The sequence below is a fragment of the Harpia harpyja genome, chromosome 22, assembly GCF_026419915.1.
Source record: "Harpia harpyja isolate bHarHar1 chromosome 22, bHarHar1 primary haplotype, whole genome shotgun sequence".
NCBI classification, from domain to species: domain Eukaryota; kingdom Metazoa; phylum Chordata; class Aves; order Accipitriformes; family Accipitridae; genus Harpia; species Harpia harpyja.
This window is the reverse complement of record NC_068961.1, coordinates 13,901,505-13,914,871: the sequence shown is the minus strand read 5'-3', so window position 1 is coordinate 13,914,871 and position 13,367 is coordinate 13,901,505. Positions and strand designations below refer to the sequence as shown.

Sequence of the window (13,367 nt, the reverse complement as noted above, 5' to 3'; positions counted from 1 at the left end):
TAATTTTTTTCCCCTCACATCAGAGAAGATAACATACTTGCACTTAAGGATTTTAGCACAAATCAAGAGCTTATGGTAGGACTCAAATAATATGCAGCTGAAAGGATCAATCAATTTTTCTTATTTCTCCCCCTTATACTTCAAGTTAAGGAAAGAATGTAAACATCATTTTAGCTTAGCAAAAAATACACATGTGCGTTCAAAGGCAATCAGCCTAGATTTAGTTCTCAACTGGCCTAATGATTCAAATTCTAAAAGTGGCCAAAACTGTAACTACCAACACAGCTGCCAGATATCGCGTGGATTTTTTGTAAAATGTATTTTGCTGTAGAGTGAGAATGGCGTAACTACTCTAAAACAATACTTACCGTTCTAACATTTTATCAACGAAGGTGGATGGGTTAGAATACAGAGCTACAGGAAGGAACTGAACATACACAGGAACGTCAGCTGGATTTTCTAGAAAAATTTCTTCTTCCTATTCAGAAACACCATTTTTGTAAAGTTTACATTGGGGTTAATGTAATTAGAAACAGTTGTTAAAAATGCAGTCCCCACAAAGTAATACTATCAACAAAATAACTTACTGATGAACTGTTTGTATTGGTCAGAGGGAAGCTTAGATGGCGTGGCGAGCTAAGTATGGAAGGCCAGGCCATTTCTGCTGTAATTTTCAACTGGACATCCTTCTGAAGATCTGTGTCTACTTCAAATACAGCATTCAGCCTGGAGAAACAGTTATAAAACTTACTTTACAGGAGTAAAATAGGAAAAGCCTGGAAAAACCAGAGTGCTTAAAAGCACCCTGAAAACAACACTAGTTTGAGAAACAGAAGGGTACATTATATTTATATGCAATTAAGAAAGCCATTGAGCTCTGCCCATATGTACTGCTATTAAAAAGCGCGACAGAAACCACCAAAATGTGCTACGTGAGACCAACCCAAAGATTCTAAATATGTTCTCTACTTAAGTATTGCTGCCAACATCCATCCATTCCAAGTTCTGTTATGGCCTATTTATGGATAAAGGTGAGCAGAAAATGTGCTAGGACTTACGCAATGCATCACGAATCTTTCAGTATTTGCATTTCCCTTAAATCACTGCTCTCTGGACAGAGACACAAATTTTATCTTTCATTAGGAAGTGCCTAGCCCTTACTATTGCAAAAGCAAATTTTGAGAATGTAACTGAAATTCAGAGCACTAAGAAATATAACCCCAAATACATTTCATGATTTGCAAAGGTATGAACAGTATATGCCTATACTCCTATCTAACAAATCTAAAGCAAATCTGGACTAGTCACACTTGGGGCCAGCTACTCTTTCCATCAGTGAATGAAGTTCTTTGCTATTAACCAACTTCTGCAACAGACTTGATTCCTGTTCTCCTACAAGCTCTCCACCATAAGCTGAAACAAGACTAACAGTATTGAGTTCTCCAGTCAGCTGAACAGATGAAACGCTAGACTTCCAACCTAGAGAAGCATTTTGGAGAGACTCCAAATGCCCAAGTCAGAACCCCTCTCTATTCAGAAGGAGCAGTTTCTCCTTTGCTTAATGCTACCTTAGATAGCTGGTTCATTTTAACTCTCTTTAAAAGCATTACAGATTCTAGATTATATATTATATTAAATAATATTAGAGCATTGTATATTCTAGCTAGAACTGCTACTTATTCAGAAGTAGTTTTTAACAGAATTTTCCTTTGCTGTCCTCTTACTGTAGGTGATAGGACGTTCTTGAAAGTTATCGGTGTGACTAAATAGAGGATTCTGTTCACATCAAATTTGTTCAGGAGTTACTAATATATCAGCATTATAACAAAAAAGTAATAAAGGAGGTATGCTTTTGTTACTCTATTTAGCCACATACAGTCATTTTGTTTCTCCACAAATACGCATACCTTTTTTGAAATGATAGTCTGGATGCTATCATCACAAAAGACACATGCACTTGCTGTTAATGCTAACTTAGTCTCTTGGAGATTAAATCACTTCATGTATGAGAAGGCAGATGTTTAAAAGGTATATTAGGAGCCTACAGAGTTTGACTTTTTCTAAATATTGAATAGCAATGATTAATCACCTTCTACTTAGCAAATCTCAAGGAAAAAGACCAGACAATTTGATATTTCACTGAAATGCAATAATCTCAGAATAGTAGCAATAGAAAACCTTATGAAATTGTAAGAGGGATACTGAGGTTAATACTTTAAAACAGATTAAGCAGGGATACTGCACAAAGAGTATAATCTGTTTTTTGGAAATTTCTGCAGAGTAGAGACTGCCTTGCTGTTGCCATCTCTTTAAGAACTGCAGCATATTCTAGTGAATAGTAACTTTGAGTGTTGTGCTTGACTTCAGGAAATTATTACTGGTTTTTAACTTTTAAAATGTTCTCTTTAAAGGTTTTGCAGAGAAGGCCAAGTAACTCCTTCTTGGCCCCCTCACAAAGAGCACTGCAATATTAAGAAATCTTGTATTTTATAACAGCACACAGAACTATTTAGTGATTCAAGGCCTGAGAAAGTAACAGGGATAAAATACTTACCTATGGCTTGAGTTCTCTTTTATTTCTGTCCATTCTTTGAATAAGTTCTCATGCAAATCCCAGTCAGAATCCCACGCATCTTCTTGCATTGCTACGCTGTGCTGAACTTTAGATTCCACTTTAAGAAATAACGTGTTTTTTAAACTCTTCATGCAAAAATCATTGCTTAAGGAGAATTTTTTTTTTTTTAAGATTTTAATTATAAAGTTGAATGTTACTTACGTTTAGATAGAAAAGGCAATCCTACATAACAATGATCTCCACATTGTAAACCGGGATCAAAATAAATATTTGCAATCTGCAAAACAGATAAGAGCAGATCAATTAAGAAACAGCACAGTAACTCTAATGACCAAAAAAAAAAGAAAGAAGATTTCTGATGACCACAGAAACTTAACGTATGCTATATATGAGAGAACTTGTAAACATGTAGAAATAAGGCATAAACAAACCTTTGATTTTTTTCCTGGCTCTAAATCTTCTTTATTACTTCTTAGCCTCTTATAATAAAACCTTACATCCTCTGACAGGGAGCGTATGTGTTGTATTTTCACTTTCTGAGAAAAGGAGTTCATAATGTTCAAGCTGTGGTGAACTACTTTCCCCTAAAGAAAAGAAAGGATGAAAAAACTCTGCAGGATATCCATTTTCCCTAGCATATATATTTATTTATGCAGGCTGGCAAAGACCACAGGAGAGCTGAAATGTTAAATTGAGATTTTTAACTATGCTATCTTAAAAAAATGATGCTTGTAACACTTCAGGGTAAGTTTCTGTGAAGTTGTATTCTTTCCTTCATCTGCTTCCAAACACAGCTCATCCCTCTTTCAAAATTAAGTACACCTTAAGTGTCTTGAAGAGCTAGGACAACAGTTCTGCTTAATCAAATCATTTTAGAAAAGTACCAGAGGAGGAAAGGCAAGAGAAAACTTCAGTTTTCTGAGCCTCCTATTACAAAAGGGAAACAAGCTTCTTGTAAGAGATCTAGTACATAGTAGCTAGTAATTAGAAACAACCTGAAAGGAACAGTAGAGCGAAGCTGCAGATTACAAACACTACACCTCACAGAGGGCATTTAAAAACATAGGTACAACCCTCTTTCTCACCCCCAATGAAATCAAGACACCAGGCATTAAAATTACAACATTTCAAAAGAAAACAGTGCAAGTTTTTTCCCTACACCTCTGCACCCTGCCTCCTCTTCTGTGCCAAACATTATTTTACCTTTTAAGCATAGAACATGTTGTTTAATTGTTTGTCACAATCAGAATCATTACAATGGTCAAGTTCTCCCCCTGCCCTCACTTGTAAATCAATGACTCTGTGGCCATGTTTTTCACCTTATCTCAAAACCCAACCCTGTCAAGTATAGAGTGAACAATAAATAAAAAACCAAACAAACAAAAAAGTGCAACTCAGGACTGGTGACCAATTATCAGATTTATATAAAATAAATGAATACAAACAAATTTAAATACCCAAGACTATCTTCTAATAAACATGACTAGAGTTTTTCATGTTCCCCTTAAATCAATACTTTCAGCTTTTGAAAAAATTCTCTAAGGTAAGGACTGCAGTGGAGAGATGGGAGAGATGCACTTATTGCAGGCTCAAAATTTGACTGTGGCCTCAGGAAAGAGTCACATACTGTAACAGTCTCAACAGTAGCAACTGCAGAGGGAAAGAAACTACAAAAATAAATCTCTAAACAGTATAGTCTTGTTAAACTGAATAGGAGGTATGTCTGAGCTTCATCTATGGAATCCCATGAGTAACAAACTGCCATCAATTGGGCAAGATAAAGGTTTGTTAAACTCTGTATAACAAATGAACAGTATCTTACTAAGACCCTTACACAGCATTTAGACATGAAACAGATAAGGGAAGAAGACTTTGCCCATCAGTAGTAAGAAAAGCAGAACAATGCTATTTAGCATACAAGTCCTCAAAGATGAGCTTTGATCAGGGAATTGTTGAGACGTGGCACTGTGAGCTAAAAAATGCCGTTATGAAGCAGAAGTCAACACAGCTAAGATCTGTTTACATCCAGACACTGATCTTTACAAGGCCTGTATACACTGTTAATGTATTACTGACAAACTTTGACAGAATACCAGAAATCAGACTTAGGTGCAAAAACACTAAAATTATAAACAGACGGCACTGGGAAGCAGGCAGCTGCAGGAGAATTCTGTCCTAGGTATGAACTGGAAAGCAAGTGTTACTAAAATTGTAGCACCTAGTTAGAGCTGTCAAATTTCTTTACCAAACACTGAAACAAGAAGAACTGATGCTATTTTAGGCTTATTTTCATAAGTAATGGAGGCATTACAGAACAACTAGATTTAACAGTATCATGAATTCAGTGATCACAAGTATAGTTTGAAATGAATCCAAGAACAAGGAAAAGTAAGTCTGCTGTCAATGTTCTCAAATATCAGAAGAGCTAAGTGATCAACGAACAGAAGTACTAAGTGAAGCTGACTGCCCTGAAAAGCTTGGGGCTTGAATACAGAAAACAGTCTAGAATCTTGTCAAAGGTGATAATTATATCTGAATCTACAGGTCCAAACAAAATGCAGGAGCCCAAAGGTCCCCTGAATGAGTAATTATAAACAAAAAACAAACAAAAAAAAAAAAAATCAAAGAAACCAACAACCCAAGCTTAGCAAGACCTAAGTACACTAAGATACACTGAGAAGCTCTTTAGCCATTCCAGTTAGAACAAAATAAAGGGAGACTAAAAAAAAATTCCTTCTTTATGGCCCAAAATGGAACAAAGTATTTTAATGTGGCATTCAAGAGGGACAATGATCTTGCCAGCAATTAGGATATACAAATTGGGATACAGAATATAGAAATTGCTTTATCTTTGGTGAAATAAAGGAAAGTGGACCTTTAAGTTATTTCAGTTTATCAAAGGCTTATGGAACAGTTCATAGATGAAGTTACACATACAGTAGTCAGTGTAATAAATATCTATGTAACAGTGAGGCCATATAGTCAAATAGGAAACATAGATCCTAAAGATAAAAAATAACAAGTGATCTTTGCAACTGTAGGCATGACTGTTTGACCTCAAGAGTAGCAAAAGACTTCAGAACAATTTGTGAAGTAGATCAGAAGGAAGACAGAATGTGTAATGGGGCAAATGTAGCAGTGATTTACTGAAGTCCTGATGACTTCCTATCTTCCTCTGATGAGACCTATTGCATCACTTGTTCAAAAATTATCATTTACCTACAAGGCATGAGATAAAGCATTTGATAAAGTGCCAGTGAAAAATTACTATTTAAGAGTACACTAATTGTAAGATAAGCAGGAGATACTAAGGAGCTATCGGAAAAGAAGGTGAGAACAGGCAGTGCTCTATGACAGATTGAGACTATGCAGGACAAGGAAACAAAAACCATTTCCACCAACATGCATGGAGTTAGTTTTATCCTTTCAGAAAACCGCCATCTCTATCTCCTTTTGCTACTTTTTTCCCCCAGTTTTTAATCTCTCTCCCTATGATTTTCCATCATATTACATTCCCCATTCATCAGAAAGTCACATGAAGTTCAGACTTCAATGAAATACCAATTGCAAAGTCAATATGCCTTTACTGCCCATGTTTCTATGGTTATGCTGGATGCCAACTGAGAATAAAGTATTATCTGGTTAATAGCCTGCTGTTTGAGTCTGTAGCCCTGAGCAAAGAAGCTGCTTTCAGCACTCACTGAATGAACACTACTGCAGGAGGAGGGATGAAAACAGCTATTACATACTTCTGCAGAGAGCTGTAGACCCACACAGCTTTCTTGCTTTCCTGTTTATGTACTCCACTTTGTACCCTCAAGAAGATCAACTTTCAGTGTGGAAACAATACAATAATGCTTTCACAGAGATCAAGGGCTTCTTATACTAAAACATCAGTTTATTAGCTGACTTTGTTGTCTTTGGCATTACACTTTAGGAATTTGAAAAACGCATTTGTGCAATTTCATCTCTCTCTTACTCTTGGTGCTAACTCACATGAATTGGTAACAACTAGGTGACCACAGCTACATTAGAATGAAGCTTCAAAGAATCAAGTTTGGGATCATATCAGTATTCCAAAATCCCATTCAAAGGGCCAGTAAAGGAGATGTAGGGATAACTCATGGCTGGGACATGCGGGGAGGCAGGAAGGAACCAAAAAATAGCAACAAACTGAATCATGACAGTTCAGTAGCACAATCTCTCCAGCAATTTAACATGCAACAATTCAAGACAGTGGTTTCTCTTGAAAAGGACAGATAAATAAAAAACACAGCAAGAAAACACTTAGTGCTATGACCCAACTCTTACGGGAAAAGAAGGTGGAAGAAAAACATGTTTTGGGGAGCAGGTCAGCGAGCCTACAGCAATCACTGCCTTCACTGGTATAGTTAAAATCTGGAAAAAAAAGAACAAGAAAAGATTAGAAAAAAAATACTTAAACTTCAGCCTTTAAATGTCTCTTCCACTTTTAAATTTCATAGAATATCCCCCCCCCCCGAAATTCTACAATTAATGTAGTCTAGGTTTATATACACATTTAAGACATGGAGACATGAATTAAGATTTCAACACATCATCATATTCAGAACAGTCACTCCATATTGTCAGGAAGCACACCTTTGCCCAGTCATACTTAGCACCATCTATATGGAACACAAAAGCACAGTTAAAATATAAGCTCTCCAATGGGGCATTATATAGGTCTCACTTGAATGGGGCTTACTTTGTTGGAAAACAGGAGGGTAACAACTTTAAAGTAAATGAGTATGAGGGAAGAAGATATACCAAACTTCTCAAAAACCACTAGAAGTCATGGTAAGACCTCAAGATGGACGTAGACATAGAAAAAGGAGTGTGGCAATGATTTCCTTTCTGTGTATTATTAAAGCTACCAATACAAATCGAGTAACTTGTAAGAACAAACAAGAAAATAAAAGTGCTTCAGAGTCTATAACTGAAGGGTCACATACATGTATGGATGTATTAAAAAAAGCCTAAAATCTCAGATAACTTGCAGAAATTAGCAATTTCTCATTTTCTGTAGCTTCATCAGAATCACACAATAAGCTGTATAATTTCCTGACTTCATAAGCACAGTGTCACATTTTTTTTCCTACATATATCACCCAAAGATATTAAATACAGATGCCATTATGTACTAGAATCTCCCTCTCCTGCAAAACAACTTAACAAGGCATATGAAGTTGAGAATTAACTGGTTGTTCCTTCTCTCCCTTACTAATCTTAGTGTAAGAACTCTGTTTTTTCAACTGCCAGCAAACTGCAATTTCTCCAAAACAACTTTCACATTGGGTTTTGACAAAAAACCCTCTGAAATTATAGCTCGATTTCAGTAACCAACAATGTACCAAAAAGCACGTTGTCAGCATGTGTTATTCCAAAAGATCCATGCATTGATGCTTTGAGAATGTGTCGAGTCATTGAAGAACCCATACCTCAAAGCATTAACTCAGATTTAAATGGGTATTTCTGAAAGCCAGATGAAAATTGTAGTGAAAGTCATTCTTCATTCCTTCAGAGAAGACACAGCACAAGTAGCATCACTGTCATTTGATGCAGAGTTAACTTGCAGAGATAACTTGACCTACAGAGGTCCCTTCCAACCTCAACTTCTCCCCGATATTGCAAATCTGTCCACTAATACAACTCTTAAAACTTCACGCTTAAAAATTTAACATATCATTTGGGCAACACCCATGAACATACAATAAATATACCTCATAATCTGTCGTGATTTGTACAGCTCCATCATGAATTCCTTCAAGTTCTTTCGCTATTAGTTTTACTCTAAACACAGCATAATAACCTGATGCTAGTATCACCTGTAAATGGTAGAAAAAGTCATCCATTTGCATTCCATTAAAAGGAAAGAAATTTCACTGAACAAACATACCCAACACCCTCTTATTTCTTTAAACTGAATCAAAATCCATTTGAAACAATTGTCAGTGGTAAAAAGAAGAATTCAAACACATGTTACTAACACAAAAATTATCTATTCCTTGAGGTGATAAATTCCACTCTTCCCAGATAAATGATGAGCATCATCTGAGGGCACAGAGGTTACTGTTTCTGAAGCTTCCCCTTTCAAAATCTAACAAATCTGAACATAATACTGCTTCTTAAAATAAATTTTAAAAATTATACATGCTTTATCATACTCAAATTCAGACAAAAATCAGGAATTCTTATCCTCCTGCCCCCTGCTAAAGTGAAACTGCAAGAAGTTGCACAGATTTGTCTCTTTTTTCCCCCCTCCTAAATCTAGCTTTAAGCAATGGATTCAAAGGATTACTTACTGAAGACTGATCGGATGCACTAGCATTTTGTAGTTCATGGTGGTTTGCAATTATCATTGTTCTGTTTCCCTTTTCGGTTGTTAGAAGTTCTATGGCCAAACCATCCCCTATAATATGCCAACTTTTTATAGCCAGCTTAAAAAGAACAAAAGGTACTGTTTTCAGTAACAACACTGACGTAAATTTTTTAAAAGGCAAACTAAAAATAAATCCATCCTTACCTCTATCGGATTGCTGTTGATGACTGCAAATAAAATGCTGCTAGCTTCTGTTGCACTCAATATGCCAAAATCTATAAATCGTTCCTCAGTTTTCGGAGGCAGTACAAAGTACTAGAAAGATTGATAAAGGTATTTTAGCATAAGATAAATATAAAATGTGCTGAAACTCTAAGCTCATTAACAAATGCATTAATAAGTCTAATACAGCAGTACCATGACAATCTCAAAATCTATACATTTTCTATGTAAAACTAAAGGGAACAAAAAAGAATTTTTCAGCAGTAACCAAAGCTATTTAAGGGAAGAACCGGTAAAATCATTTTGAAATTTAAAAAGCCATCCTCCCATAGATATAGAATAAAGAATTAAAAACAGTCCTATCAAGTCAGCCTCTAATTAGACTGAAGTAGCAAACCCCCCCCCCCCCCCCAAAAAGGAAAATACTTACATCTAAAAATCCTGTGTATGCTCGGACAGGTAGATGAAATTTAGAAGCATTGGTGATAAGCAAAATATTATTATCTATATGAACAGATGATGTGGAAGGCATAAAATGAAGTGTAAAAATATATCTGGATTCATTCGGTGGAATTAAGACAGGTTTACTGAAGTTCTGGACCTAGATCAGTGAACAGTGAAGATCAATGTTACAATTTAACAAAGTGCAGCACATTTAAACATTTACTATTAGGTAAAAACATTCACTGAAATGGGGCTTACTTTAAACATTGGTTTTGCTTCTGCTGGTAACACAACATCATGAATAAGGACTGCAAAACTGAAAGTGTTTGTTAGATAGATCAGTCTTTCCACAGAATCAGCAGCACTGTCACGGATGTGAAAGAGTGTGGCAGCATGATCAAATCCTAAATATCTATTAAAAGAAAACAGTATGAGAAAAATAAAGACTCTCCTCAAACATAAAGTGTTTTTCTTGCATAAAAAACTAGAATTCATTCAATCCAACAGCAAAAAAGGTACATAGCCCACTGCATGCTGAAACTGTATTATTAGCACTACAGGGACACTGATAATTAAGTAATTCAAACAAGATAAGAAAATAGTATTAAGATAGTTTGCAAATCATGCATATTCCTTATTAACCAAATCAGGCGTCTGCAGCAGAAAAGTTCTGAAAGGTAAGGTTTTTGTTGTTTCCCTTTAAAATACCCTGTCAGTTCTGTTGATAAAGTAGCACCTCATTTCAACAATAATTTTAAAGTCAACTTAGCCAGACATTGTAAATAAATAACAAAAAAATATGGAAGCATTGACAGTTCTTCCAAAATTTTGCTTAAAACCAAAAATATTTTCTCTACCCTTACTTCATATAGTGATAGAACAGCAAATGCAAAACTGGAAAAATTTCCAATACTGCATTTTTAAAATGTCTCATCTGCAGCGTTCAACTGATCTGAAAAACAACTCACTAATGTCACTTTGAACCCAAGCCTTGAAACCAGCTTATGCATTACTACAACTACCTCATCTACTAGTGTAAAAACAGAAAACTTACAACAAGTAATTGTAGTTCTAAATGAGCTCCAGATTCAGAAAACCTGGGTATCACCTCTTTATATCCCCTCTCCCCTAAGAAGGCTAAATTTCCTGCTACATCAGCTAATTTACAGCATTCAGTTTTTGAACTATGTTCAATTAGTGTAAGCTTACCCATCCAACACTTCTGCTTGATACGGTATTTCGAGTTTGGAGTAGCTCTTCTCTTTCGCTTTAACAGTTATTTTCCCAGAAGACTGTGATGCTTTTTTTGCTTTTGATGCTGTACACACAAGAATACAAGAAGTTTGTTAAAGCAGACAAAAAAAATGATCCATTAGGTTAGACTAGCATGAGTGGAAGAATAAAAGCACAGAGCTAGCCCAGAAATGAAGTATCACAGAAAAGAAAAATTGTTCTTAAAGAAATTTCAATAAGCAACTGACATGGAATAAGTCTAGGAAGCAAGAGATCCAAGTTCTGAATTCCTCCCCCTTAACACCAGTTAGTTGACCTGCCTGAGTTAGTCAGCCTATCCGCGATAGGGAAGCCTGGTTGTTCCCATCAAATAAATAACTTGGACACGTCCAGAGGATAATTCAGATCCCAGGTGAGCTGAATTCCCCACTTAAGAGTATGGAATACACCTGTCCCTCCACTAACAGAACAGAAACTTGAGATGGCTGGGCTCCTCACTTAGAACTACCAGTCAAGCAGGACTTTGGGCTAGGAACACAGCAACATTTTAATAACAAAGTAAACAAAGACATGGTAAACTTTACAGAAATAGAATCAGAATCCATGCAAGAACCCAAACTATACAAGCACCAAGAATGACACTCACAGGTCTGCTCCAAGATCACAGAACAAGCAATGTTAGCCTGGTAGCACTATCACCAGAAAAGTCAAGGGATTCAAATACTAGTTAGGAGAAACCACCAGCCCCTAAAGCCGCTGCATGTATTAGGACAGCTGAAATAGCAAATATTTAGGGCTGGCTGCATCACTGAAAAGAATTCACCAAGTCAATCCCTTAAACACATTAAGCACCTTAACTGGGTATTTTTCCCCAACTACCATTCCTTCCACGATGTTAAGTCAGTACGTCCTCATATAACAATTCTGTCCAGCTTCAAAATCTGAACATATTACCACCTCAGGTTGACAGAGTTCAGCTATTTCAGCGTTTATTTAGAGGCTAAAAACATACTTCACTCACCTTACAAGCCATAAGCTATTAAATACCTAAAGTGTTAATCAATAAATAACAATAATAAAAATCAATCCTCTCCTCTTTATCCATACAACTTCTAAAATTATGTCTACCTGAAATGAAAAACATTGCATCTATAAACTTCCATTTTTAAGCAGTCCAGGCAGAAAGACTTACAGCACCAACTAGTATCTTAAAGCAGTAACATCTGAGTAGGTCAACAGCATTCTGACAGTTGATTAAAATCTCTATAAAAATGGAGGTGCCTTTCTACAAATTGTCAGCATAGTGTTTACAGTCACACTATGTAGGAGGAAAATGACCCAACACTTCTTTCATAAAGATATAAATGAAAGTCAGTATTAGCATACATATCTTTGTAGGAAAGGTATCAGTAAAAGTTTTTTTCCACCTTCACCTCCCTTTTTCCATAATATGAATTCAAGATAGTAAAATAAAATAAGCCTGTTTTCCCAGTAAGGTTCTCAAGAGCATGACAAAGCCCTATTTCCATGGGCATCCCAACATAAAATGTATTTTTTTTCAGAAATAAGATTTTGGATTCTTTTTTAAACTTTGGAAGAATCAAAGGGCAATCCAAGGGATATACTCTCCTCTAATATACATTACTGTGAGGAACACGTCCTGGTTTGTTAGGATTTCTCAAAAACAAATGCCTGTTTAGACTAACAATACATTTTAAATAATCAGTGTCTTAACATAAGAATACTGCTTATATTTAATAGAAGAATTAAGAATTCCTTCTCTTCTCACCAGTATTTACCAGTCTAAGGTACTTGCTGATTATGATCAGAGACAATCCCTTCAGAAATAACTGAAGTTAGAAGAACTGTAAGCCTTTTCCAGGTAGGAAAATTCCATTTCCTTCTCAAAATTACAAATAACATTTTGTTAAGAGAGTGAAAATAATTCATGAAGTTTCAGCAAGTTTTAAGAAGCACTTGACAAGTTCTAAAAAGAGAGGAGCAGTACTTACCATCAAAGCTAATACTTGCAACTTTGGTATATTTACTTTCAGAGGCTTTTAACGTAACTGGCTTGAAATGTACTGTTATAGCTTCGTTCTGTGGTGTAGGTCTAACACTCTGCAAACAATCAAAATATGAAGCACTTGTAAATTTACCATTGTTAACACACTGTGCAGCCTTTGCATATCCTTCAAAGTGATACAACTGCAACTAGTTTTGGCTGAGTTCTTACAGGTCTGTCTTTCTTATAACAAAGCAGCATTATAAGAGGCTTTAGAATTTTTTTCAGGTCCTGCAAATTACTCAGTCAGTATGCAGGAAAATGGGCAATAGAGAGTTCTCCTTGGGAATGTTGGATGAAGTGACGGTATGGCCAGAAACATGTTAATACAAGAGAAAACAAGCTTTATTTAAATTAAGATTTATTTTTTATTCTTAATGCTGCGGGGTTACAATAGTTAGACTATTTGTTTCTGGTGCACTCATTAACAAAGCTGTTAAATGACCTGTGTAAATACTGGTGATGATATAGACATCCACCTTGTCTCT

The 13,367-nt window shown here is 35.8% G+C and overlaps 1 protein-coding gene across 3 annotated transcripts in view; it reads right to left on the bottom strand.

Annotated features, from left to right (window-relative positions):
* TMEM131 (transmembrane protein 131) overlaps positions 1-13,367 on the bottom strand; it is a 100,358-nt gene that overhangs the window by 25,180 nt on the left and 61,811 nt on the right. For all 3 annotated transcript variants that reach the window (XM_052773629.1, XM_052773630.1, XM_052773631.1), the window contains exons 12-24: positions 12,827-12,935; positions 10,791-10,899; positions 9,840-9,993; positions 9,568-9,738; positions 9,120-9,230; positions 8,899-9,033; positions 8,317-8,421; positions 6,887-6,973; positions 3,007-3,159; positions 2,777-2,852; positions 2,555-2,672; positions 588-726; positions 369-478 (exon numbers count right to left, since the gene is read on the bottom strand). In XM_052773629.1, the coding sequence (XP_052629589.1) occupies positions 369-478; positions 588-726; positions 2,555-2,672; positions 2,777-2,852; positions 3,007-3,159; positions 6,887-6,973; positions 8,317-8,421; positions 8,899-9,033; positions 9,120-9,230; positions 9,568-9,738; positions 9,840-9,993; positions 10,791-10,899; positions 12,827-12,935 (1,577 nt within the window). The remainder of the gene's footprint in view (positions 1-368; positions 479-587; positions 727-2,554; positions 2,673-2,776; positions 2,853-3,006; positions 3,160-6,886; positions 6,974-8,316; positions 8,422-8,898; positions 9,034-9,119; positions 9,231-9,567; positions 9,739-9,839; positions 9,994-10,790; positions 10,900-12,826; positions 12,936-13,367) is intronic.